Source organism: Rhododendron vialii, chromosome 2a (genome assembly GCF_030253575.1).
Source record: "Rhododendron vialii isolate Sample 1 chromosome 2a, ASM3025357v1".
Taxonomy (NCBI): Eukaryota; Viridiplantae; Streptophyta; class Magnoliopsida; order Ericales; family Ericaceae; genus Rhododendron; species Rhododendron vialii.
The window spans coordinates 39900091-39925332 of record NC_080558.1 but is presented as its reverse complement, the minus strand read 5'-3'; the positions used below and the strand labels follow the sequence as shown (position 1 = coordinate 39925332).

Genomic DNA, 25242 nt, shown 5'->3' with positions numbered 1-25242 from the left:
AGATTAATTATTCGTTTCGACGAGAGGAATCAAAAAAATATAAAAATATGGGCCGATGTTACAAAAGTTTATACAAAATGATACTTTAGGCTAAAAAAAGACAGCTATTTGATACTTTTTTCGTCGATAGAATTTTTTGCTTTTAGTCATGACATTTTACTTTTTAGATTCCTCTTGGTGGACAGATGATTAATCCAAAAAGTATCAGAAAAATCTAACAAAAAATTTAGAAAAGACGAATAAAACACACGAAACAAAAAAGGAAAAAAGTTCACAGGAATGCAAACTCGAATTATGCATTTATTGCACATATGATTTCACAAAAAATACAATAAATCGCTATGTTTGTTAACACTTATAAGTAAAATTATAAAATTTTGATTATTTTGATTATTCGCTTAAAAACTTAAAAAGTTGCAATAAAAGTTATTCACAAGAATTTGTTATCTAGAATTTTTTTGGTAAATACTCCAAACTGATTTTGAAAACCTAGAATCACAAAATCAGCAAAAATAATTTTTTTCCTAAATGCCCACATAGAGGAGGACACAATTGAAATAGTTTCTTCCCTATTTATTTACAGTTACATGATAGTAAGTTGTTGAATTATAATTTATTACCAAATATCTAGGGAAATGATTTTGTCACTCCCTTTTTTGTTAACGCCACTCCTCTGAAAGTATATTTTTGGATCAAAAATACACTTGCAAGGGAGTGGCGTTAACAAAAAAAAAAGAGTGGCAAAATCAACGGCCAATATCTATCTAATTCTAGGTTAACCTTAATCATTCTATAAAAATCTTCTTGAAACAAGTGCTTTCTTTGAAAACGTACTTTTGCGTACCAAATAAGTTCAAATAAGGTACAGACTAAAGTGTTCGAACTATCTTTATAAAATGAACGGTTTAAATCATAGTACTGAGTGCTCCGAGCGTCCAACCGAGGTTCAGATTGCAATCCTGTAGTGCATTAATTGTGCACACTGTAAGAAACCCGCATACAATGCGTGGTTGCTACTTCATGGACGGCTAAAGCCCAAAAGCGCGGAGGGTGACATCTGGGGAAGGAGAAATTTTTCGGTGTCGAGTGGGTACCATGTGTTGTCCGTTTGGCACATCTGAACCGTCTGATGCGATTTTGGATGGTTTAGATTTGGAGAGAAAAAAAAAATAAAAAAAGAGGAGGGATGAGAAGAGAGAAGGTTTCAATTTGAGCCGTCTAAAAATTCATCGAACGGCTCGAGAGTGCTGAGTGGACACCACCACCTGGGGAAGGCACACAAAATTGGCAGGTACTCATGAAATTTATAAATCCGAATTCGATAATTGGAGCAAGAGCATTGAATATGTAGGGTCGGTTTCCTCGTAAATTAGATGAGTTTGGTTAAAAACATTAATGCTTGAACAATAGATGATCAAGACCACATTTTACCCATCGACTTGCAAATATTTCCATTGCTTGGCAGCATCTCTCATTCCAGTCGATTCGATCGTTCATCTCGACAATCAACGATTCGGATTAAGATTCGAACAACAGACAGTTCAAATTATTGTGCGCTCAAATTATATCTGAGCCGTACATGCCGAGATGAACAACCAGTGGCAGAGGGACATAGAGACAAAGTTGGGCAGTCGACCCCATTGGCTGCCAAATTTTCATAGAAATAGATATAATATTTATCCTATTTTTACTAATTTGGCCCCATTTTAAAATTTATTTTTTCCCTAGTCCATATAAAGGTTTTGTACTTAAGAAAAAAAGAGACAAAATAGAATCTCTACCCACAAAATTCCCGAACGTAGGGCTAGTTTGTTCATTCCTCAAAACAAATCAAGGGTTTCGTTCATGAATTACACATAGTTCAAATTTCTGACCCCACTTATCGAAAATCATGGCTCCGCCACTGTGAACAGCCAGATGGGCCGCTTGGCACTGCTGCCAAGCATTCCGCTTTAAATGTTCCCAATCCGTGAATTTGCCCCCATAATTTATGATACTCTCTTCGTCCCACTTTAAATGTTCTTTATGGGAATTCGTTGACTTTTAAACCCAAAAAAATGTAGAAATATTTTTTTTATTTTCTTACACCAAATTAAAGTGCTCAATATTTCAAATTAAAGTACTCAATGAACAATTTAATTTGGTGTAAGAAAATAAAAATAAAAATACGTAGAAATATGATCTTTTTGGGTTTGAAATTGCACAGATCGATCCTCGTAAGGAACAATTTAAAGTGCAACGGAGAGACTACAATGGTCTCAAGTATATAATTCTGGTCCACTTAAAATATACTATATTTGTCCCATTTTATTACTATGATTCCGCTAACTGCTGCCAATAAGCGGGTTTTTTGCTCAATAAAAAAAATTATAAGAAGGCGTGTAATGTTAACCCAGGCGAATAAAATCGCCTTTGGTATTCGCATGTAAGGAAAAATATATTTGGGCCCATTTCGGATTTCACAAAAATTCAAAAAAATATCCATAAATTTTTAAATATTATTTTATGTGGTCCTATAAAAAATTAGCTTCAACAGACATCGATAAATATTACTTTTAGATTCGTAAAGGCAAACTGAGCAATTGCACTCTACGAATTCAAAAGTAATATTTATTAATGTCCGTTGGAGCTAGTTTTTTATAGGGGCCCATAAAATAATATTCAAAAATTTATAAATATTTTTCTAGATTTTTGTGAGACCCTGAATGGCTCCAAATGCGTTTTTTCTTGCGTGATTTCCTACAAATCTTTCTTGCGATTAGAATTTCCGGAAAAGAAAAGAGCATGTTGCATGGGTGTGAGTGTGAGTGTGAGTGTGAGTGTGTCACTATTTTTGCATGCAGGACATTAGTACTTAGGTTTTTTTTTTTTTTTTTTTTAGTGGAAGATTCGTACGTTGGTTGTTTGACACTTTATGGGGTAGGCTGCAGCCCTATGACCTCAATTATATATCCATACCTCCACCTCCACGGAGCAGCTAAGCAATCTCAACCATAAACCATTTACTTTCCATCCAAAGTCGTGGAATTTAATGAAGCAGAGAGATAGGGCGTGTTTGTGGGACCGGGGAGGCATGCTGTACGGGTTGTGCATAGCACGGTGCTGTGCATTATCCGAGCCGTCCGTTTAGCGATTTAACGATCCAGATTTTATCTCAACAATGAACGGCTCGGATGTTGCATGGTGCCGAGATGAGATATGAACTATTAGATAGCCGAACAGATGGCTCGAATAGTGCACAACACCGTGTTGTGCACCACCCGCATAGCACCATCCCTTGTTCTGTCTGGAGGTGAGCAAAAAATCCGTCAAACCGTGAATCTAGTCCAAACCAATCCAAACTGAAGGTTTGGTAAGGTTTTTCAGTAATGTGATTTGGTTCTGATTTAAAAAATTTAGAAATCGCGTTAAATGGTTTGGTCTGTAAATTTATGTTAATGGTTTTGGTTCCAAACTGATCCGATCCGTATATAGATATAATATATATACATATAAATCATTTAATTTAGATATACCAAGTATACATGAAAGTTTAGTCAACTAATTTTCTAAATTAATAATTTATTCAATCCACCATCTTATTCATTATTCATTTACTACCAAAATTATTTAGTATAAATTTCTATATATCACAACCCATATCTATAATCTCAAAAGCACATAGTATATAGATATATAATGTTCCATTTAGTGAATGTTGATTCCACGGCTCAATTAATTCCTAAATTTTTCTATAAATAAAAACCAATTCTTAGTTTATCTCTGCAATTTTTCTATAAATAAAAACCAATTCCTAAAACGTGGTTCAAAATTGAAACCGAACCATAGTCTAATAGTTTGAATTGGTTTGGTTCTACACTTTTTTTGAATTGGTTTGGTTATCCAAATACATAATCCGTATATAGTGGTTTGGTTTTTGATTTACTATAAAATCGAATCAATCTGGTCCATGCTCACCCCTAGTTCTATGTTGGTGATAGTTTTAGATACAGATTTTTTAATTCTCGATTCAGATAAATATGTTTGCCATAACTGTGAAATTATGATTAAATTATAGTAGCCACAGAAGCTACCTAAAACTGGGATTTTTAGAATTTCATTCCTTTTATAGGTTTTCAAAATTAGTAGTATTCGAGAATTTGTTATTTAGAAATTTTGGTAAACACTTCAAACTGATTTTGAAGATTAGCTAGAATCTCAAAATCAGCAAAATATATAAATGAATATATATATTTGTAAATGCTCACATAGAGAAGGGCGCAATGAAATAGTTTCTTCACCACTTATTTACAACTACCACATGATAGTTTAGATACACATGAAATCACATACATCTAACGGCTCCTAACACAATATTTTAAAGGTCTGTTCCTAGACTTTTTGAATATAAACCATTAGAAATGTTTTGAGACGATTCGAATTGCGTAGGTCCCGGGTCCTATAGGTTATTAGGAACATATGGTTCAGTGATATTGATAGATGAGGGAGTCGTGGGTGAGCAAATGAAACTTCTATTGCAGGAGGTCCCGGGTCCTATATCAGGAAAACAACTCTCTCTCTCTCCATTTTTGGTGTTTTTGTTCTTCAAAAAAATTGTCTTTTTCTTCTTCCGTCCCGATTTGTTTGTCTCTTTTTTGACTTATACACATCCCAAATTGACTGTCCAATTTCAAAATCAATAAATTATATTTAGTTTCCTTAATAAGTTAAAAATCCAAGATTGAACAAAAAAATCAGAACGGATGAAGTATTTATTAGCCGTTGAAAGGATTGGCTCCAATCTTGCCTTTCTAGACTTTTGCATATTTCATCTTAAGCAATGAATCTTCTTCACACAAACTTCAATCAAGTCTTCAATCATCCTTTATTGATATTTGCTTTCCATTGAAGTCCTTATAGCCAATCACAAATTACGAGAAGATTTGTCCTTTATCTTCCTCCTTTTAGTTTCAATCTTGACTATTGGAGATAGGGATTTGGTGAAGAATTTGTTTCCCATGTACTTCAACCAAATCCTACAAAATAAATATTAATTCAAATGAGTACCAAATATCACAATATTAATTATATATATTTCAATTCCAATAAAATATGTTTTGTTATCATCAAAATCAATAAGGTATTCTATAGAAACCTTTGGGCTAACAGTGTCACTACTTTTGGGGGGAAATTCAGTGCCGGGTGGGTATCACGTGGTGTCCGCTCGTTACATCCAAGCCGTCCGTTGAGTTTTTGGACGGCTCGAATTTGGAGAGAGAAAAATAAGAGAAAGCGTGGGAGTGAGAGGAGAGAGAAGGTTTCAGTCCGAACTGCCTAAAAATGTATTGAACGATTTAGATGTGCCGAACGAATACCACGTGGGATATACCTAGCCAATACCGGAAAATTTCTCCTATTTTTGCCATACTATACGATCTCCTTGCATGCAGTACATTTAGTACATAGGTTGTTTGAGACTTTATGGGGTAGGCTACAGCCCTATGACCTCAATTTTCTCTCTTTTCACCTCCGCGGAACAGGGAAGCAATCTCAGCCATATACCATTTCCTTTCCATCCAAAGTAGAATTTAATGAAGCAGATAGATAGGGCGTGTTTGTGGGACGGGACGTGTTGTGCGGGTGGTACACAACACGGTATTGTGCACCATTCAAGCAGTCTGTTCGGCAATCCAATGGTGGAGATTTTATTTCGGCAATGAACGGTTTGAATGCTACACGACACCGAGATGAGATCTGGACTGTTGGATCGCCGAACTGACGGATCGGATGGTGCACATCACCGTCCTATGCACCACCCACATAGCACCATCTCCGTTCCGTGTTGGTGATAGATGTAGATACAGATTTTCAAATTCTAAGTTCAGATAAATATATTTACCATAACTATGAAATTATGATTAAGTTATAGTAGCTCCAAAAGCCACCCAAACCCTATTCTAGGATTTTTAAAATTTCATTCCTTTTATAGCGTTTCAAAATCATCAGAATATGAGAATTTGTTATTTAGAAATATTGGTAAACACTCCAATTTGATTTTGAAAAGCTAGAATCTCAAAATCAGCAAAAATAATTTTTTTCTAAATGCTCACATAGAGAAGGACGCAATGAAGTAGTTTCTTCCCTATTTATTTACAACTACTACATGATAGTTTAGATACACATGAAATCACATACATCTAATAGTTCTCGACACAGTGTTTTAAAGGTCTCTTTTTTAATGTAAACCATTACAAACATTTTTAGACGGTTCAAATTGCGCAAGTCCTGGGTCAGATAAGTTATCAGGAACACTAGTTCCCTAACACAAAGTTTGACACAAGCTTTTTCTGGAACCTATTTTGGAGTCCCACACAAACGATTGGAACCATTCAATTTGTTTAAAATAGGTTTTTAAGGGTTTTCGTAAAAAATCAACTCATTCAGTTATTGACAAGTGCTTAATCGGTTCATTCGGTTAGTTCCTGTCAGATTTTATAGGGTAAAATTGAATGAACTGATCAAGTCCTTACCGATATCGGTATGAGTTGATTTTTTATAGGCCCCTTAAATACCTATTTTAAACGAATTGACCGGCTCTGATCATCTGTGTGGAACTTCAATTAATTTTGTGTCAAAATTTGTGTCAATTTTTATGTGAGGGGACTTGCCCCTATGCATATATGGTTCAGTGATGATTGATGAGGGAGTCGAATCGTAGGTGAGCAGATGAAACTTTTATTGCAGCAATATGATGATCAGGAAAATTACTCACCCTTTGGACTTTCGGCCACCCTCTCCTAGGCCTGGAGTCTCCTCTCCTTTACAACACCGACAGTTACGTAACAAGAAGGCAGAGTGGGGTAGTAGTATTAATAGCATCTATCTGCCTTCTCTCCTCTTCACTTCATAGTTCATTCATTCATTCATCTACCCATGATCATCCTCTCTCTCTCTCTCTCTCTCTCTCTCTCTCTCTCTAGATTTATAGTACCAAGTAGGAGTACTACTTAACAAAAATGGTGCAACCAACTAAGTTCAGAGGTGTCAGGCAACGCCAGTGGGGTTCTTGGGTCTCCGAAATCCGCCACCCATTACTGTAATTAGCCCATCTCTCTCTCTCTCTCTCTCTCTCTCCACCACACATTTACATTACAAACCTCCCACTGCATTTTGTTTTTAAAAAAACCCACCAAACTTTCCTGCAAGTACATAAATGTTGTATGTCTCCTCATTTCTCGCACAGACATGCTTGATTATGCCAACATCTCAACCTGATCTCTCTCTCTCTCTCTTTTCATGCATGAAGTATGATCCTAATATTGTAGTACCACATTCCTCCATTTAATTTGTTGTTATTAATTATGCTTCGGAAAATAATGTTCAAAATGACGTGAGAATTACAATTTTCAAAGGAGCATACACCTAAAAATATAGCTTATCGTGCATAGATGTGAAAATTAATGCTTGGTTTTGATAAATGCTTGGTTTAGTGAACAGGTAGCCTTTGATGTAGCTCAATAAAAAAATAGAATTAATGTAACCGATCCTAATTAATTAGGACACAATGCTTGCTTTGGTTTTAGTAAATATGTTTACCACAAATATGGTAAACATATTTACCATAAATATGATAAATTTGTTCCAATTATGGTTTAGTTTTTCGACTTTTTGAAGCAAACAGTACCAAATTTTACTATATATTTTCCTACAATGTGAATTCAATAAGTGTACGAACTCTTATTGAATTCCTTTACAAGAATGTTTGAATTACCTACCACTACCCTTATAATCATCTCTCTCTCTCTCTCTCTCTCTCTCTCTCTCTCTCTCTCTCCATTTTTGGTATTTTTGTTGTTGTAGGAAGAGGAGGATTTGGCTAGGCACATTTGAGACGGCTGAGGCAGCTGCAAAGGCATATGACCAAGCAGCCATATTGATGAATGGACAAACTGCCAAAACAAATTTCCCACCAAGCAAGGACTTAGGTGACAAAAAGCCCATCGAAGAAAGCCCAAGCCCAACAATGTCAGATATCCTCACTGCAAAGCTTAAAAAATGCTGCAAGGGCCCATCCCCTTCCCTTACTTGCTTGAGGCTTGACCCAGACAATTCACACATCGGAGTCTGGCAGAAGCGGGCCGGGCCGAGTTCGGGCTCGAGCTGGGTCATGAGGTTCCAGTTGGGGAAGAGAGAAAAGAAGACTGAAGAAAGACTGGATGGCGTGTCGTCCCCGGACTCGTCATCGGTGAGATCTCAAGTGGAGAGTGGTGGTGGTGGTGTTGATGAAGAGAATAGAGTTGCCATGCAAATGATTGAAGAACTCCTTAGTTGGAATTATCCAATAATGCCTTCTTCTTCACCACCAAATGGAATTGAGGGAGGAAATAATTCCTACCCCTTTTAGCAAATACTATAAGATAAGAGACTAGGGCTCTCCTCTGTAGATGGCTCCCTTTTTCTACCGATTTGTACAGTTGCCAATCATAAGAGAAAATGATGCATTAGTTACCAACTTTGCTATAGCCACCGACAAGTGCAATTTTGTTCACCCAACGTTATCCTCTTTTTTATTGATGGAAATGGTATAAGTCTCACATTTACAATACACTTTTTGATAAGCATAACATCACTTTGTGATGAGATCCGTACAATTTCAACCAATAGGAAAGAGAGTAACGTTCACCCGCTTGTGAACAAAATAAAATTACCGATCTTGCACCAACGGCCACGCGGGGCCCACTACAGGTCCTGCACAAAAATCTGAGCCGCTCAACCTAAAATCTGAATAAAAAATTAGAAGATTGGATCGAGCACCTATACATATTAAATTGAGTTGATTTTTCACAAACTCATTGAGTTTTTTTTTGGGCAAATTATAGTTACCCCCCTCTAACTATACCTTGCGTACACTTACCCCCCTCTAACTTTTTTTTGGCACTTAACCCCCTTAAACTAACAGAAATTCAAACGGTCATAACTTCTTCATCCAAAATCAAAAATATGCAAATTATATATCGATTTCGAGGTCTTGAAGTCAGCTTTCTAATGACACCAAAATCACATCACGATTCAAAGCATACAGAAAATTATGATCAAAACGGTCTTTCTGTCTACCAGCCCTTACTCTTTTGATCATAACTTTCTGTGTGCTTTGAATCGTGATGTGATTTTGGTGTCATTAGAAAGCTGACTTCAAGATCTCGAAATCGATATATAATTTGCATATTTTCGACTTTGGACGAAAAAGTTATGACCGTTTGAATTTCCGTTAGTTTGAGGGGGTTAAGTGCCAAAAAAAAAAGTTGGAGGGGGGTAAGTGTACGTGAGGCATAGTTAGAGGGGGGTAACTATAATTTGCCCTTTTTTTTAAAATTATTAAACGGCTTAGATTTTATGTGCAAGACCTGTAGTGAGCCTCGCGTGGCTATCGGTGCAAGATTGGTACCCACCCAGTCGGTGGCCATAGGTTTTTCGATAAATCACAAAGTGGTCGCCAAAGAAAAGAAAAGAAAAGAGAGTAATAATGTGTACAGACAACTGTACTTAAATCTGGACACAGACTTTTTACAAAGTGGTCTCTAAAAAAAAAGAGAGTAATGTGTACATACAACTAAACTTATATCTGGACACAGACTTTTCACACAGTACGAATCCAGCAATGACATGCCCAGATCTGGTCGGTATATGTATACCTGTAAGGCATGAAAAAAATCCCAAGAGAACTCGCCCTCTCAACCAATTGATTTTGCAGCCCTCTTTCAAACCTTAGAGAACAAGTGCAATTGACACCTCTCCTGATTGATAGCAGTTGATATCTTGTCGTCCCATCCAAGGAATAATTAATCATAATCAAATTCACCTTCAAACCAAAGTATGTGTATATGTAAAAAATATACACTTTGTTTAGTTCAACTTTTATTTCAGATAATTATAAAAACACCCTTAAATATGACACCATATCCCACATGGGACCTATCCACCCAACTCATTTGTTTCTTGTTCTCGGGCCAAGGCCCTCACCTTAGAGTACTACTCCTCTCTCTCTCTCTCTGTGCAAAGCTTCCAAAGGGAAGGGAGACCATCTTTTTTCACAGTGATCAAAACCCATTTTAGAGTGTTGGCAAAGGCCCGGAACTTTCACACTTAAAAATCAGGATCTTTCTATATTTATTTTTTGTGAATCCTTGAACCGATTGAGAAGACTTGGTCCTGACTTCATAATTGATACCAACAACAACCGAAATCCGAAATAATTTACGATTTCACTTGCACTGTGCACTATACCAAATAAGAAATCAGCAAATCTTTCACTTGCACTGTGCACTATACAATTTCAAATTCCACAATCTAAATTAACAATTCCACTCCAGCAACAATCTTCTGGGTTTCGAGATATTGAATAAATGAGAGATTCGTTGAGTTGGAGAAGATGACAAACAGACAGAGATTCAACGATCCAGATCTGGTTTTGAATGTCCTCCATATCTGGTTTCGAACAAACTTGAGGTCAGCGGCAAGAAGCAAATCACAGGTCAGATAGGTTAGATTGGAGCGAGGAACGGATATGGCTTTTTCCTTTTCCCTTTCTTTTTCCTGAGTCGTTTCGTTTCCTTTGGAAGCTTTGCACAAAAGGAGAGAGAGATGCACAAACTCTTTTTTCCTTCTGAGGGGGACTCACTCATCTTTGAGATGAGGCATCCAATCACATGTTTTTACATTTAAACTAAAAAAATTTACTCAAACTGTGAACCAAACACAGTGATAGTAATTTCAATAACTACAACAACGAAATCCTCTTCCAATAATAGAATTAGATTTGTCGCCCTTGTTTTTACACGAAATTGGGGATGCTTAGGAAGATGATTTCAGAAGCCAGAAATGTTTAATAAACAGGGGGAACATGTTTGATGAATAGGATATCAAGTCAGCAATGACAAGTCAAAACCACAATGGAAATGCATATGGCAAAGCATCAGAACATCCTTTTCCACGGGTAATTTGTTCAGGGCCTGCTTGATATGTTTCAGTAATTGTTTCTGTTTTTCTGGAAGATTAGTATTGTGAAATGATTTTGAGAACTGTTTCCACAAAATATTTACTGAAATGGCCAATTAATAGGAAACTACCAAGAGTTATCCATTCCAAAACAGGAACCAAAATTTCCAAGGTGCCTATTACATCACAAAAATCATCAAGCATACAAGTCACCCTTTTCCAACAAGGTAAGTACAAGGCTTAGATGAATTCAATATATCGGGTACTCTACTACTGAACAAGTTCCGAAACAAACAAATCCCCTTTTGCCAACAAGAAAACACTCAAAACAGAGAGGTAAAGAACAAGATCCTCTTTATGAAAAGAAAAATAGTTCAAAAGTAAGAATTTACCTGTAGATCGAGAACATGAAAGATATTCCCCAACTCATCACGCTCATGTGGCAACTCCGGAGAGTACCTCCATTGTCCATCAACGATAAACTGATTATGGTGAACACCTGATGGGAGCACCTTCATTAATCGTGAAGTCCTTGCCTGATTTTTGTAGGAAATCTCTGGTAGAAAGAAGTCACTTGTTGATATCAATACAGCCTTGAATCAAGAATAGAATTCAGACAGAGAGTGAAAGAGAAAAGAAAAACTTAAAGCAAATGTCAAACCTTGTCCTCCAGTCATCCCATGATCCCTCAATGGCTACTTGCTTTCCATCAAAACTCCTTGTGATCATCGAGGGTATCCCCATCCCTGAAAAATTGTTCCGAGTTGAATGTTGGACTGCTGAGTTACTATGTATTTGCATCATCTCATTAGCCCTTTAAAAAGGATTAATAGGGACCTGAGCACAAATAGGGATTTCCATATAAATACAAGGCTATCTCTGTATAGTACAACATTTTTGTCTGAGCTACTAAGTCTAAATGCAAGCATCCAATGAGCCATGCTTGTTTGCAGGAAAGAACCTTATCTTTGCAGTTTTACTAAATGGGGCAATCAAAGTGCATGTTGAGATCAACAATTTGTGGAATGGTAGTTATTGTACAAAAGTCTTCCTTCCCAGGATTTCCTTCTTGAATTCTTGAAAATTTTCCACCGAAAAGAAGATTTCATTCTCCATATCTCTATTAAGAATGCTTCCTTCACCACTGGTGATAAAACTTCACACATTTGCTTCAGAAATCTCATTCCATTTCTTACCTCTCTATCTCTTGTTAGTATTCACATTAGACAGAGAAAGAAGAACAAACCTACACAAAATAAACCAAAACAATGACGGGAAACGAAATGTGAAGGAAAATCTAAGAAGAAAAGGAAACGGAGAGGCTAAATTTATTGTTTCTTTTAGTTTTCCAAAGGTAGGTGTGGATGAAAATTTGTAGCCGTCCACTCCTCAGCTTCTTTACCTATCTTAAATCTGCCAACTGGCTTTTCTACTTGTAGAGCACCATTGGTAGCAGCATTCATGAGACCTGGACCAGCCCCTGACCATGAAGTACAATTCAAAAGATTAGTGAACTACAGAAAACGAGAACAAGTAGGCTCGTATGATCTTTTCAATTTTCTGGCAGAACAAATTTGTATTCCACGTTGCCGTGCACTTTCAGTTCCATACCCATATACATTTGAAACAAAAGCATATATACGGACGTGTACTTTGAATGAAATTCAGGTATCGTACAGAGACTTGCCTCCCTTCCTAATTCTCGTGGCTGCAAGTAACGTGGATGACTTGGTCCCATCCTTGAAGAACCCAAATATACACAGCTCACATAGACAAACACATATACAGCTATGCAACATAAACAAAGAGATGGGAGAGATACAATAATCAATAGACACAGACCGAAAACTTTCAATCAAAACCATGAGGACCACAATCGACCACGCACACAACAAAACATTTCCCATCGAGGAACTAGAATTTCAGAGATCGAAAATTTTGGGGCTGCAACTAGAGGTGTCAAATGGGCCGTGCCGGCACGGCACGACACGGGCACGGGGTAGCACGGCACATCACAGGCACGGTATTGGCCTGGCACGGCACGACACAGCACGATTGTAGTGGGCCCGGGGCACGGCACGGGCACGGAAGTAGGCGGCACAACACGGGAACGACACGGGCACGAAAAGTGGACAGGAACGGCACGGCACGGTTCTAGCAAGGCACAGGCACGGGCACGACATGGGCACGAAAGAGCACGGCACGAGGCACGGGAAAAAAAATTAAATAACCCAAATGGCTTTTTTTATTTTAAATTTTAAAAAAATTAAACAATTTCTATTCGGTAAAAAATATTTGTTTACCTTTTTTAAAAGGTAAACAACTAAGATATTTAATTTTTAAAAAAAAACAATTTATTAAAAAATCATGTTTTTAAAAAATTATTTTTTCACTTTTAAAAAACTATCAAATTTTATTCGGTAAAAATATTTGTTTTATTTTTGTTAGTAAAATTAAATAGGCTTTGGACCTTTGGTTTGCAAATTTAACATTACAATACAAGATAACAAGTAAAATTAAAAAAACTTATCAAAATATTTATGGTGCAAGAGTAATTTAATATGAAAGGAAACGTGCAAAAGTCATATATTATTTACCCCAAATCTAACAAGAAATTAAAAAAAAAGTGTCAAACAAAAAAGGAAAAAAATACATAGTAGAAATAAGGGGAAAAAAACATATAAATAAGGGTTAGCTGGACAGCCTGGACTAGGACAATAGGACTATTTGTAATATGTTATTTTTTTAATTGTTAAATTTTACTTCATTAAGACCAAGAATTTCTTTTTAATTAGGGGTTTTAATATGTTATTTTTTTAATTGTTAAATTTTTTTTGGCGTGCCATGGTATATGAAAATGCAGAGTCCATTGTTATTTTTCTCCTTTCATTGTGAATTGTCCTCTCCTTTTTCTCTTCTGCAAGTTACAGAGTGATTATGATATTCTGAGACCGAGTGTAGACCTTTTGCCTAACATAATTCTCGTGTACTAGTAAGAGCGTAAAATGGTAAAAGCTTTTTTAAGAAAACACCTCAAACTATTCAAATGTGCGACAATAAGAATTGAAAGCGCAACTGCAGATTGATTGAGCTATTTACCAAACTCGCTTGTATACTAACCAAAAAGTAGTCTAAGATTTATTAAGTAGGAAGCTAGAAAAACGAGGAAAAAGAGGGGACGGTCAAAGAAAAAAAAGGAAAAAGAAGGGGCAACCGAAGTTGAAAAGCAACTTCGCTCTCTCTCTCTCTCTCTCTCTCTCTCTCAAACACACACACCCATCCCTTGTTTTTTATGAGGATGCAGTGAATGCAAGGATCTCTCTATCCTTGCCCAATGTTGCTGAGTTTCCAATATGTCAAAAAATCAAATGCATACAATGGTTACATGTCTGATGCAAGATTAGTTATGCCTTAAGTCAACCCACACGTGTTAGGGCAGACTAAAACGACACGACTTAAAACGGCCCGGCCCGGCCCGATCCGACACGACACGATTAAGTAAATGGCCGGCACATCTTGACACGATTGAAAACGGCACGGCACGACATGATTTAAGAACACGGACTGGCACGACACGACACGATTTAAGAAAACGGACCGGCACGATTGAAAACGGCACGACACGACACGATTTAAGAAAATTGGCCGGCACGACACAACACAATTTCAAAAACGGGCCGGCACGGCACGACACGATTGGCAAATGGCACGGCACAGCACGACACGATTTAAGTAAACGGGCCGGCACGGCACGATTGACAAACGGCACGGCACAACACGACACGATTTAAGTAAATAAAGTAAACGGGCCGGCATGGCACGACACGAAGCACGGTTAGCACGAAGTTAAACGGGCCGTGCCGTGCCACCTCTAGCTGCAACTGTGCGGTCATGCAAAGTGGATAAAATATAGAGCCACTATGCTCTTTTGAAGGTGGAGACTAGTCGTGTTTTCTCAAACCCAATGCATATTTGCACTGAGATTACAAAGTTAAACGGTATTTAGTTTACAAAAATGCTACAGGGACCGAATTGGGGGACCGAATTCGGACCGACGGCCGCCGGCGGGCCGTCTCCGGCCACCGGTACATATACACACGAAAAGGAGTGCTCCGATCAAGCACCCTACACACCTCGGATGACGTTGATTCCCGCGTGGGGCCCCTCGGTTTTTTTTTTTAGAATTTTTGGACGGCTCGGATCGGCCGTCTGGTGGCCGGAGACGGCCCGCCGGCGGCCGTCGGTCCGAATTCGGTCCCCCCAATTCGGTCCCTGTAGCAACACTCATTTAGTTTATAAGCCTGATGTAACCATTGAAAAAATTTCAGATTTAGGGAGCACCAAGAGAGTGTTCTCCCTAAATATATTATAGTATAGTTTACGTATCTCGAAATAATGACAAAGAGAGAAAAAGAAAGACATGCAAATTAGAGGGGATGTAAAACCTAAAAGAAGAAATTGTTAGAACTCCAATGAAAGGCCTAGGAATGTTATTGGAGCAGAATTAGAGTAGATGTAACTTGTAAGGCCTAGGAATGTTATTTGAGTTCTACTTTCTCTCCGAAGAACTTCTTGGGTCTCTGGACGGACTCCTAATGGTAAAGAACACACTGATGTTTTTTTATAAAGCCTCAACCTCTGTGGTTTTCTGTCGCATACACATGGTAAGCAACTACCCTTTGAGTGTTTTACTGGCTAGTATTGTTTTATAATTTCTAGTTTACTGATACATTTCTTTCATTGTTGTTCAGTTTATCAAGGACTTGTTATTTCAGAAGAAACGTACAACGCTAGATTTTTAGTTAGTGAAGCAGGTCAAACACATTGACCTACTCTTGCTGTGTTTCGCAGCAACTAAATATCTTGGACGAATTTGGAGAACTTCAGTCTATATGGCTTTAGAATCACACGAAGGCTTCTTTCATAAATTTTGAGATCTAACCTATTGAAACTGTGGTTGTAGCTGCTATTCCACATATGGATCTAGCTGTGTTTAAGGTAAAGTCTCTCCCAAAAGAATTAGAATCCAAAGTTCTTTCATTTTTCCAAAATCCCTCCCCAGAGAGGTGATGCCTATTTTTCATTGAACACCAATCTGTGGAATATGCGTTTTGAACGGGATTTGTTTCATCCCCGATTTGGTATCCCTCTTACTCTAGGAGCGGTGATTTTGAAGCTTTTTTAAACCCCGTGCTGGATGGCTCTATGTCATGGATGCTGATATTAACAGTGGCCCCGCGTTTTCGGGCTTTCCTTTGTTATCTCCAACCGGGGAGGTTACCGGTATAATCATACGCAAACTTGACTCTAGTGCTATTGTGGTGCCTACGGTTTTCTGTCAAATTCTTCTCCATTATGCTTTGAACAAACCTAACTCTCATCCAAAATATCTTCTCCCAAATTCTTTCTCTATCAAATGTATTTTACTTTATGATTTTGTTGTGAAAAAAATCTGGTTTATTCAAAGCATAATGGAGAAGCATTTGACAGAAAACCGCGAGCACCACAACAGTACCAGAGTCAAGTCTTCGTATGATTATACCGGTAACCTCCCCAATCAGAGATAAAAAAAGAGCGCCCGAAAACGCTAGCGACTATTAATACCAACTTCCATGACATATAAGCCATCTACCACGTACGGGGTTAAAAAAAGTTCCAAAAATACCACTCGTAAAGTGAGAGGGATACCGAATCGGGGATGAAACAAACCCCATTCAAAATGCATATTCCACATATTGGTGTCCAATGGAAAAATAGGCATTACCTCTGGGGAGGGATTTTGGAGAAATGAAGAAATTTGGATTCTAATTCTTTGGGGAGAGACTTTACTTTTAGCACAGCCAGATCCATATGTAGAATAGCAGCTACATCAACCGCTTCAATAGATTGGATCTCAGGATTTATGAAAAAAGTCCATGTAATTCTCATGCAATATATAGACGACGCTCTCCAAATTCGTCCCAAATATTTAATTACTGCGAAACAGAGTAAGAGCAGGTCAATATATGACCTGCTTCACTAACTAAAAATCCAGTATTGTAAGTTTCTTCCGAAATAATGAGTTCTCGATAAACTGAACAACAACAACAATAGAACCCATGTAGTCTCCAATCATTGGGGGTATGGGCGGAGGAGGATTGGAGACAGACCTAACCTTTGGCAATATGCACAAAGTGGCTGCTCTCAAAATACCACTGAAACAGTGGCCCCCCGATACCTGTTTTGTTGCGAAACTATGCCCCCAAATCAAAATCGAATGGCATCAGAGAGGGCAGACCTAGAGACCCAATTCAATTTATGTGCACATTTCCATGCTTCCTTCATTGATAGTCCAGAGGAACAACAATGAAAGAAATGTATTAGTAAACTAGAAATTATAAAACACTACTAGCTAGTAAAACACTCGAAGGTTAGTTACTTACCACTTGTATGCGACAGAAACACCATGGAAGCTGAGGCTTTATCAAAGACACCAAATGCGTTCTTTTCCATTAGAAGGGGTCCGGGAAGAGACCTGAGAAGGTCTTCAGCAACACCAGTTTATTCTTCGCCAACTGCTCTACTTTTCAACAAAGTAACCATTTGTTAGTTGCAGCCTTGCGTTTTCATTACTATGCGACTTAATTTCACCACAAAGTAATGATCAACTTAATGTACTCATAAGAAGGATGCATAATTTCTTTCTCTTCATCCTTTAGAAATATGACTATCAATGTGATAAGCTATAAAACATCACGTAACTGGTGAAGAATAAATTGTAGCCACCAATCCAACTCTTGTTAATGGTTTCTCACAGCCCTATACAATTTGAATCAGACCTGCTGCATAAAATTACGTACAAGACAGTCATCAAAAAGGCATTTACATGAACCATTCAATTCAGCTTCTATGAAAGCATATGGTTGTGAATCACTTCACAGCTGAGGGGCAGACATGCGGATATTACGAGCAAACTTCCCAAGATGTATCTAAGCCAACTCCAGATTTTCACCTAATCGGTCTACTTGGAATGGGTATCTCTATTTGAGGATAAGATGAGGGATGACAAAGTTTTTTGGTACCTGCTGATAGCAAACTTCCAATGATCTGTGTAAGACATTTTTTCAATCAACGTAATCGACGCCCAAAAGCAATTTATTCACTCAACAGGTTCACAACCACTAAAAAAAAAAAAAAAACCAAATTTTATGAAATCTGAAGAAAAAAAAACCCCTAATTTTTTCATGCGTGCACTTGTCAGAGAGAAGAAATGGTGGTGGTGCGTTGGTGGTGGTAGGGTCTGGTTTGGGGTTGCCCGTCGGTGGTGGAAGGGGCAGATTTGGGGTTGCTCGTCGGTGGTGGTGCGACAAGAGGACAGTGTCTGAGATGGAGGAGAGAGAAGAGAGGAGATCGTGGTAGGCTGGTCGATCGGGAGAAACTTTTAGGTATACCGGGGATGCCAAGCCCAATGGTATTTTTTTCGGTCCATTTCTTATTTTTTGGCCATTTTTCGATCACGTTTGGATAATCGATTTCGTTCATTTTATAGAGTTCGGCGAGAACTTTAATCATGATAAAAATTGTGTTCATTGGACTTTATTTGATACATAATCGGCACACGTGAAAATTGAAGAAAATCTAAACTGAGTCCAAAAACACACTAAATCAAAACCCAGTTTTAGTTTTTTTGCAATTTTCATGTGTGTTGATCATGTATCAAATAAAGTCCGATGAACACATTTTTGGCATGATTAAAGTTCTCGCCGAACTCTACAAAATGAACAAAATCGATTATTCAAACGTGATCGAAAAATAGCCGAAAAATAAGAAACGAACCAGGGGATACCATAGAGCTTGATATCCCCGGTATACCTAAAAGTTTCTCGGTCGAATCGGTGGGGCTCCAGGGGTAGTGGCCCTTGAAATAGGTTTTTTTTTTCATTTCTCTCGCGAGATTTTGAAGCAGAAATGATTCGTGCACAGACTGCTGTGCACAGCAGCTGTGCACAGCAGCCTTTTCCTCCCGCCCCGGGTCGCACAAAGATGATCGGAGCCACTCATTCTGTTCAAAATATGTCGTTTAAGGTCTCTGTAAAAAATGAGCTTCGTTCGATATCGTTAGAGGCGTTAACAAAACACCCAAAATCGATATCGTTAGAGGCTAAATTCTGAAGTGATTTTGGGTGTTTTGTTAACGCCTCTAACGATATCAAACGAAGCTCATTTTTTACAGAGACCTTAAACGACATATTTTGAACAAAATGAGCGGCTCCGATCATCTTTGTGCGACCCGGGGCGGGAGGAAAAGGCTGCTGTGCACAGCAGTCTGTGCACGTAGCAGGGGGACCCCTCACCTTTTCACGTAGGATCGGTGTAGGGGTCGGTTTTTTCAAAACCCAGGGTGCTACGTGTTTTGCACAATTTGGATTGTCCGTTCGGCCATCCGACGGTTTTAATCTCATTTCGACACAGCCGATATGAGATCCGGACCATCAAATGACCGAACAGACAGTCGAGATGGTGCACAACATAGATGCTCCCGCATTTGCAAAGTAGGAGTAATACTAAAGTTTCTTCCTTTCCCAGCGTAAAAATTAAACGTTGTCTTCAATGATCAAATGAGTAAACGGTTTCAAATTATTCTCCGTAACTAATGCTATGTGTATAGAGCTGTGCTATCCACACAGATTTCTGTGCACAGATTTCAATGTGGGACCCACTAAAGGTCCCACATAAACAATCCGAGCCGTTCATTAAATGTAAAATATTTTTTCGAGTGTCCACACAAAAACTCAACTCAATCCGATACATATAGAAGCTCGATCCAATCATCTAACTTTTCATTCAGATTTCAGAATAATGAAAAGTTAAATGATTGGATCGAGAGCCTATAGGTATCGGATTGAGTTAATTTTTTGAGGAGACCTTTGAAAAAATATTTTACATTTAATGAGCAGTTCGGATCATTTGTGTGAAACTCATAATGGACCCCACATAATGATCTGTGCATGATATGTGTATGAAAAGTCTGTGTCAATAGACTTTCTGATGTGTATATTACATTTAACAGTTAGGCCCCGTTTCGAAAATCTTCTTAAAAAATAAGTACTTATTTTTCCATTTCTCATTGAAAAATAAGAAGAGTCATTCCACAAAACACAAATAAAAAGTTCCTTTTACATTTTCAAACTCAAAAATAATGTAAATGATCAATTTTTTTTTGTACCGTATTAAAGATCTCAATGAGATCTATCAAACAAGATCCATAATGATAGGAAAATTATTTGCGTAAACACATGATTTTTGAGCTTGAAGTTGCCTTATACAAAAAAAAAGACTGTTGCTATGATAATGGGCGCCGGTGGAGGGAAATCGTACCGGCGGCAGCACTGGGCCGTCTCCGGCCATCGGACGGCCGATCCGAGCCGTCCAAAAATTCTATAAAAAAAAAAACCAAGGCCTCATATACACAGAAAAGGGGTCCTCGGATCAAGCACCCTACACACCTCGGATGCCGTTGATTCTCGCGTAAGCCCCCTTGGTTTTTTTTTTTATAGAATTTTTGGACGGCTCAGATCGGCCGTCCGGTGGCCGGAGATGGCCCAGTGCTGCCGCCGGTACGATTTCCCTCCTGCCGCCCATTGGTACCTATATAAATTCTACCAAAATAATTACCATCCTTCTTATTTTCCGGAACAACCCTTCTTATTCAACAAAAAATAAGTTCTTTTTTTGTTTCTGGAACCCAGCCTTAGAGCTGTCGAGTAGAACAGACAACTTATTTAAGTTCGGACTCATTTCGTTCCACGGGCAGGGGCTAGCTCCCAAACACTCCCAAAATATGGTACTCCTGGTAATTGACTCCGACATACTCCATATATAACAAAATTAAGGTCTCGTTCTCTTGAACTTAACTTAAATTTGAGAATTTTTGTCCTTATTTGAATTTTTGCCGCATTTGTTAGTTTTGTGCCAAATTTTTGTGAGTTATTGATTCGTTTCAATGAAAGGAATCGGAAAAGTATTTTTTTTTTTTTACTTTTACCGAAGTATTTTGATAAATAACCACTTTTTAGCAAGAAAATATAAACGAATTAATAACCCACAAAAGTTTGGCATAAAACTAACAAATATGAAAAAAATTCAAATAAAGACAAAATTCTCAGATTGAAGTTAAGTTCAAGAGAACGGGGCCTAATTTCTTTTTCTTTTTCTTGTCAAATGGCAAAGTAGAAGGGGGTGTTCAAATTGCATAATAAAAGTGGATAGTCTTTCATTTTCTATTTCTTTAGGTTATCTCGAATAGTTGAATTGTCTCCAACTTATCAATACTTTGGGAGAAAAATATTTGGAGCCTTCTCATTAGCGGTTTACCATTTACGTTTGTTACTTGCAGTCTGCAGAACAAAACTATTTTACTCTACAAAATCTACTCCTACATGTTATTGGACAAATAGTCTAATGAAATGTGATTAACAAATTATAAAATTAAAATTCAACAATTATAAGACTCATTAAAAAATGCTTTTGATAACTAAAAAAACAATGCTTGTAGTAGCTTACAGAATCAGAACCTAATTAATACAGTACATCCAAACCATTGACTAGTCATTCGAATTGTTCTCTATACTTTCGATGGTCCACACCCAATGAAAGTGAGTTTGTGCGTATAAGTGTTTGTGATCATAGATTAATTGTTATACTTTTCTGCACCATTTACATTGAATGTTTTTTTTTTTTTTTTGAAGAGGTCAATTTCATTTAAGACAAAGTCAACGCATTACATCAGAATCGAGAAGGAATTGCAAAGTGGGCGGAATACAACCTGAAGAGAAAATACAATTCCTACTAAGACAATTTGCGGCTAGCCAATGCGCAACTTTGTTGTTCTCTCTACAACACCAAACAAAGGACCAATTCCTAGAGGTCGCCCACTCTTTGATGTCATCTACTAAAGTTCTAATCTCCCATGGTTCAGAAGAATTGGAGTCTTTGAAACAGTTGATAAGTTCCAAGCAGTCCGACTCAAAAATTGCTTCAGAAATGTCCAGTTCCATTGCTACGCTGCAAGCTATTCTGAGAGCCCAAGCCTCAATGCTAATAGCCGAAGTTGCCATTGTTTTTCCTGTACGCCAGAATTGAGCTATTCCACCACTATCTCTCACAATAACGCCAAAGGCAGCCAAGCTACGGGAGGATTTAAAAGCTCCATCAATATTGAATTTCACAACACAGGAGGGGGGAGGGGTCCATCTATTCTCCCTAACCTGTCGTGAGGTACTAATCTTAGGACCCTTAAACAACGTAAGCAAGTAATCACGGACACCCACCGAAGCAGCTTCAATTGTTTCCTTCGGATTCAGAGGTTTACCCGAAAAGATGAAGGCATTCCTGGACGTCCAAATGGCCCAGCACTGATGAAAAATGACTGCCATATCTTCCATAGTAGTTTCTTTGGCCATATTTCCGCAGAAAAGGTCTTCCATCCACTTAGAAGTTGAAGTGATCACCATATCCATAGTCCAAAAAGATTTCCCATTACCAAACCATACAGCTCTAGTCCAAGGACATCGAAAAAGGGTGTGTTCAATGGTCTCAGGCTCAACATCACATATGGGGCAGATGGGTGAGGGGGTACATTTACGGTTGAACAAGTTAGCTTTACATGCAATCCAATTATGGACAACTTTCCACATGAAGTGACAGATTTTGGGCAAGGATGGGACAGCCCAAAGCTTAGTCCACATAGATCTAGGAGGAGAGTGAGAAGTGGACGCTTGAGTAGGCTTAGAAAGGATGTTCTGCTTGACAGCTTGATAATAGCCAGCTTTAACCGTATACTTCCTAGACTTGTTATGACCCCAAATGAGTTTATCCTCCTTTTTGACGATGCTGAGAGGAATTTTGGAGATGGCTTCGACTTCCTCTTCTAAGACACATGTAATAAGCTTTCCCAAATCCCAAGTCTGGTTCTCTTCATTTGTAAAATCAGCAACTTTGGTCCAAATACAATTGGGAAGAGGATTGGTAACCACTCTGCTCTCTGCATAGTTATGGACCCATTTATCATTCCAGAACTGCACAGACTCTCCATTACCAACGCTCCAAAGAATGCCTTCCTCCAACAAACTCCTACCTTCCAGCATACTACACCATACCCAAGATGGAGATGCTCCTTTCTTTGCATTCCAACACGAAGACTCAGGGAAATATTTTCCTTTCAAAACTTGAGCCCATAGAGCATTGGGGTTCTCACTGATTCTCCAGAATTGTCTAGCAAGGAGAGCATTATTAAATGAAGCAAAGTCTTTGAAGCTTAAACCACCCTCTCTTTTTGAAGTAATTAGTTTACTCCAGGCACCCCAATGGATTCCACTTTTTGATTCAGAATTCTTCCACCAAAATCTGCTAACCATTGCATTCAGATTAGAGCAGAAGGAAGTGGGAGCTTTGAAACACATAAAAGGATATATCAGTATATTCTGAATTACTGATTTGATGAGGACTTCTTTGCTAGCATGGTTTAAATGATTATCTCCCTACCCTTGAATTTTCCCCATAACTTTGTCATTGATGAAGCCCATAGCTCTTTTCTTTGATCTTCCCCAATCAGTTGGAAGGCCCAGATATTTGGCTTTGGGATCCATTTCCTCCATACCAAGGATCTCCTTAATTTCCTCCTTTACTGCTGGACTGGTATTTGCAGAGAAACATAGGCTGGATTTTTGCACATTGATCGACAAACCAAAGGCCTCACTAAAGCATGAGGCCAAATGCTTGAAGTTTGAGTAGGAGGCGGCTTCAGCTTCCAAGAAAACCATCAAATCATCTGCAAACAAGAGGTGGGACACCACTGGGCATTTCCTTTTCATTCTGATACCTCTTAGGGATTTGTTTTTGATGGCTTTTTGAATTAGAACTGAGAACACATCAGCAACAAATAGAATACTTAACTGTACACACACACTGATTAACCCAGTTGATCCACACCTTGTCAAAACCCAACTTTTCCAACACTTTAAAAAGGAAATCCCAGCACACGCGGTCATAAGCTTTGTTCAAGTCGAGTTTAATAGCCACCGAGGCCCTGTTACCAACTTTTTTGTGCTTGAGATGGTGGAAGACTTCATGAACAACAATAACGTTATCCTAGATTTGGTTGCCAGGTATGAAAGCAGATTGTTGTTCTGATATTAAACCATGGATGAAAGGCTGAAGCCGATTAGCCAGGATTTTAGAGATGATCTTATACACAAATCGACAAAAGGCTGATAGGGCAGAGATGACTCATGGATTCTGGGTTTCTCACTTTTGGGATTAAAGTAACATTGGTATGGTTGAGTTCTTTTGTAAGAAACCCAGTTTGGAAGAAAGAAATAACCGCCTCAGAGATATCCTTTCCCACAATCTCCCAATATTTTTGAAAGAAAAGACCTGGAAAACCATCAGAGCCAGGGGCTTTAAGGGGCCCCAATTGAAAGGCAGCCAAATAGATTTCCTTATTAGAAATAGCTTTAGTAAGAGAAGAGTTAGTAACAGGGGATACAATGGGATCAATGAGACTAAGAACATCATCAAAATTTCGGGCAGCAGGGGGGAGTAAAGTGATTGGAAATGAGACTTAATAATACTTGCAATTTCGTTAACCTCCGTCTTCCATATGCCAAAATCATCTTTGAGCTTCACAATTTGATTTCTTTGCCTTCGCTGGATAGTACTCAAGTGAAAGAAACGGGAGTTCTTATCACCCATTTGAAGCCATTTAATCCGCGAACGTTGATGCCAGAACATGGCATCCTTCTGCCAAAGGTCCTCCAACTTTCCCTTAATAGTCTTCTCCATTGCTAAATAATCCGGATTAAAGCCAAACTCGATCTTTTTCTGAACCTCCACAAGTTAATCTTTAAGGGTAGCAATTTGGAGACGAATGTCTCCAAACGTTTGACGGTGCCACACTTTCAGTTTTTCCTTGCAACCCCTAAGCTTCTTACAAACTTTCACCATCTTAGTGCCCTCATATTCCACTGCCCAAGCCTCCTCAATAATCGGTTTACAGCTTTCTTCAGTTGTCCAAAAAGATTCAAACCGGAACGGTTTCCCCACTTTCTGCAGAGGGAAGGATGTTTTAGGATTAGTGAATTATGGTCTGACCCAATTGCAGCATCTACAAAAACCATAGCTTGATTATGCAGTTCACGCCATTTCGCATTGGCGAAGGCCATATCGATACGCTCCATAATGAGATCACCATCTCTTCTGTGGATTGTGATACTATTTAGTCTATTTTGT

At 38.3% G+C, this 25242-nt stretch overlaps 3 protein-coding genes and 1 non-coding gene across 9 annotated transcripts in view; 1 reads left to right on the top strand and 3 right to left on the bottom strand.

The window, feature by feature from the left end:
* LOC131316461 (uncharacterized) overlaps positions 1–25242 on the bottom strand; it is a 74764-nt gene that overhangs the window by 13009 nt on the left and 36513 nt on the right. The gene's annotated exons all lie outside the window — the stretch shown is intronic.
* Positions 6881–8491, top strand: LOC131316459 (ethylene-responsive transcription factor SHINE 2-like). Its single transcript, XM_058345832.1, has 2 exons — positions 6881–7075; positions 7840–8491. Exons 1-2 carry the CDS (start codon positions 6996–6998, stop codon positions 8381–8383), a joined length of 624 nt encoding a protein of 207 aa, XP_058201815.1. The 5' UTR covers positions 6881–6995; the 3' UTR covers positions 8384–8491.
* On the bottom strand, positions 8685–18379 carry LOC131316462 (uncharacterized). 5 transcript variants are annotated; one of them, XR_009197129.1, is made up of 5 exons: positions 17397–18379; positions 12377–12454; positions 11636–11720; positions 11367–11530; positions 8685–8753 (listed from the first exon to the last, which is right to left on the bottom strand). XR_009197129.1 is itself a non-coding variant. In XM_058345841.1 (4 exons), the coding sequence occupies exons 2-4, from the start codon at positions 11649–11651 to the stop codon at positions 9617–9619; spliced, it is 402 nt and encodes a 133-aa protein (XP_058201824.1). In that variant the 5' UTR covers positions 11652–11811; positions 12377–12920; the 3' UTR covers positions 9501–9616. The 5 variants fall into 5 exon arrangements, 2 of the variants coding, with proteins under 2 accessions (XP_058201824.1, XP_058201825.1); XR_009197130.1 differs by lacking the exon at positions 8685–8753 and adding an exon at positions 9676–9794; XR_009197128.1 differs by lacking the exon at positions 8685–8753 and adding an exon at positions 9682–9838.
* On the bottom strand, positions 17193–17300 carry LOC131318227 (small nucleolar RNA snoR100). The gene has a single exon (XR_009197562.1). It is a non-coding gene; the product is annotated as a small nucleolar RNA snoR100 (small nucleolar RNA).

Bases quoted from the DNA above. Each gene is read 5' to 3' on its own strand.
- LOC131316462 (XM_058345841.1), bottom strand. The intron at 9,839-11,366 runs GTAAATTCTTAC...TTTGGTTTGAAG, and splicing joins TTCATGTTCTCGATCTACAG to GTGAATTTGATTATGATTAA.
- LOC131316459 (XM_058345832.1), top strand. From the start codon at position 6,996: ATGGTGCAACCAACTAAGTTCAGAGGTGTCAGGCAACGCCAGTGGGGT. The intron at 7,076-7,839 runs GTAATTAGCCCA...TTGTTGTTGTAG, and splicing joins GAAATCCGCCACCCATTACT to GAAGAGGAGGATTTGGCTAG.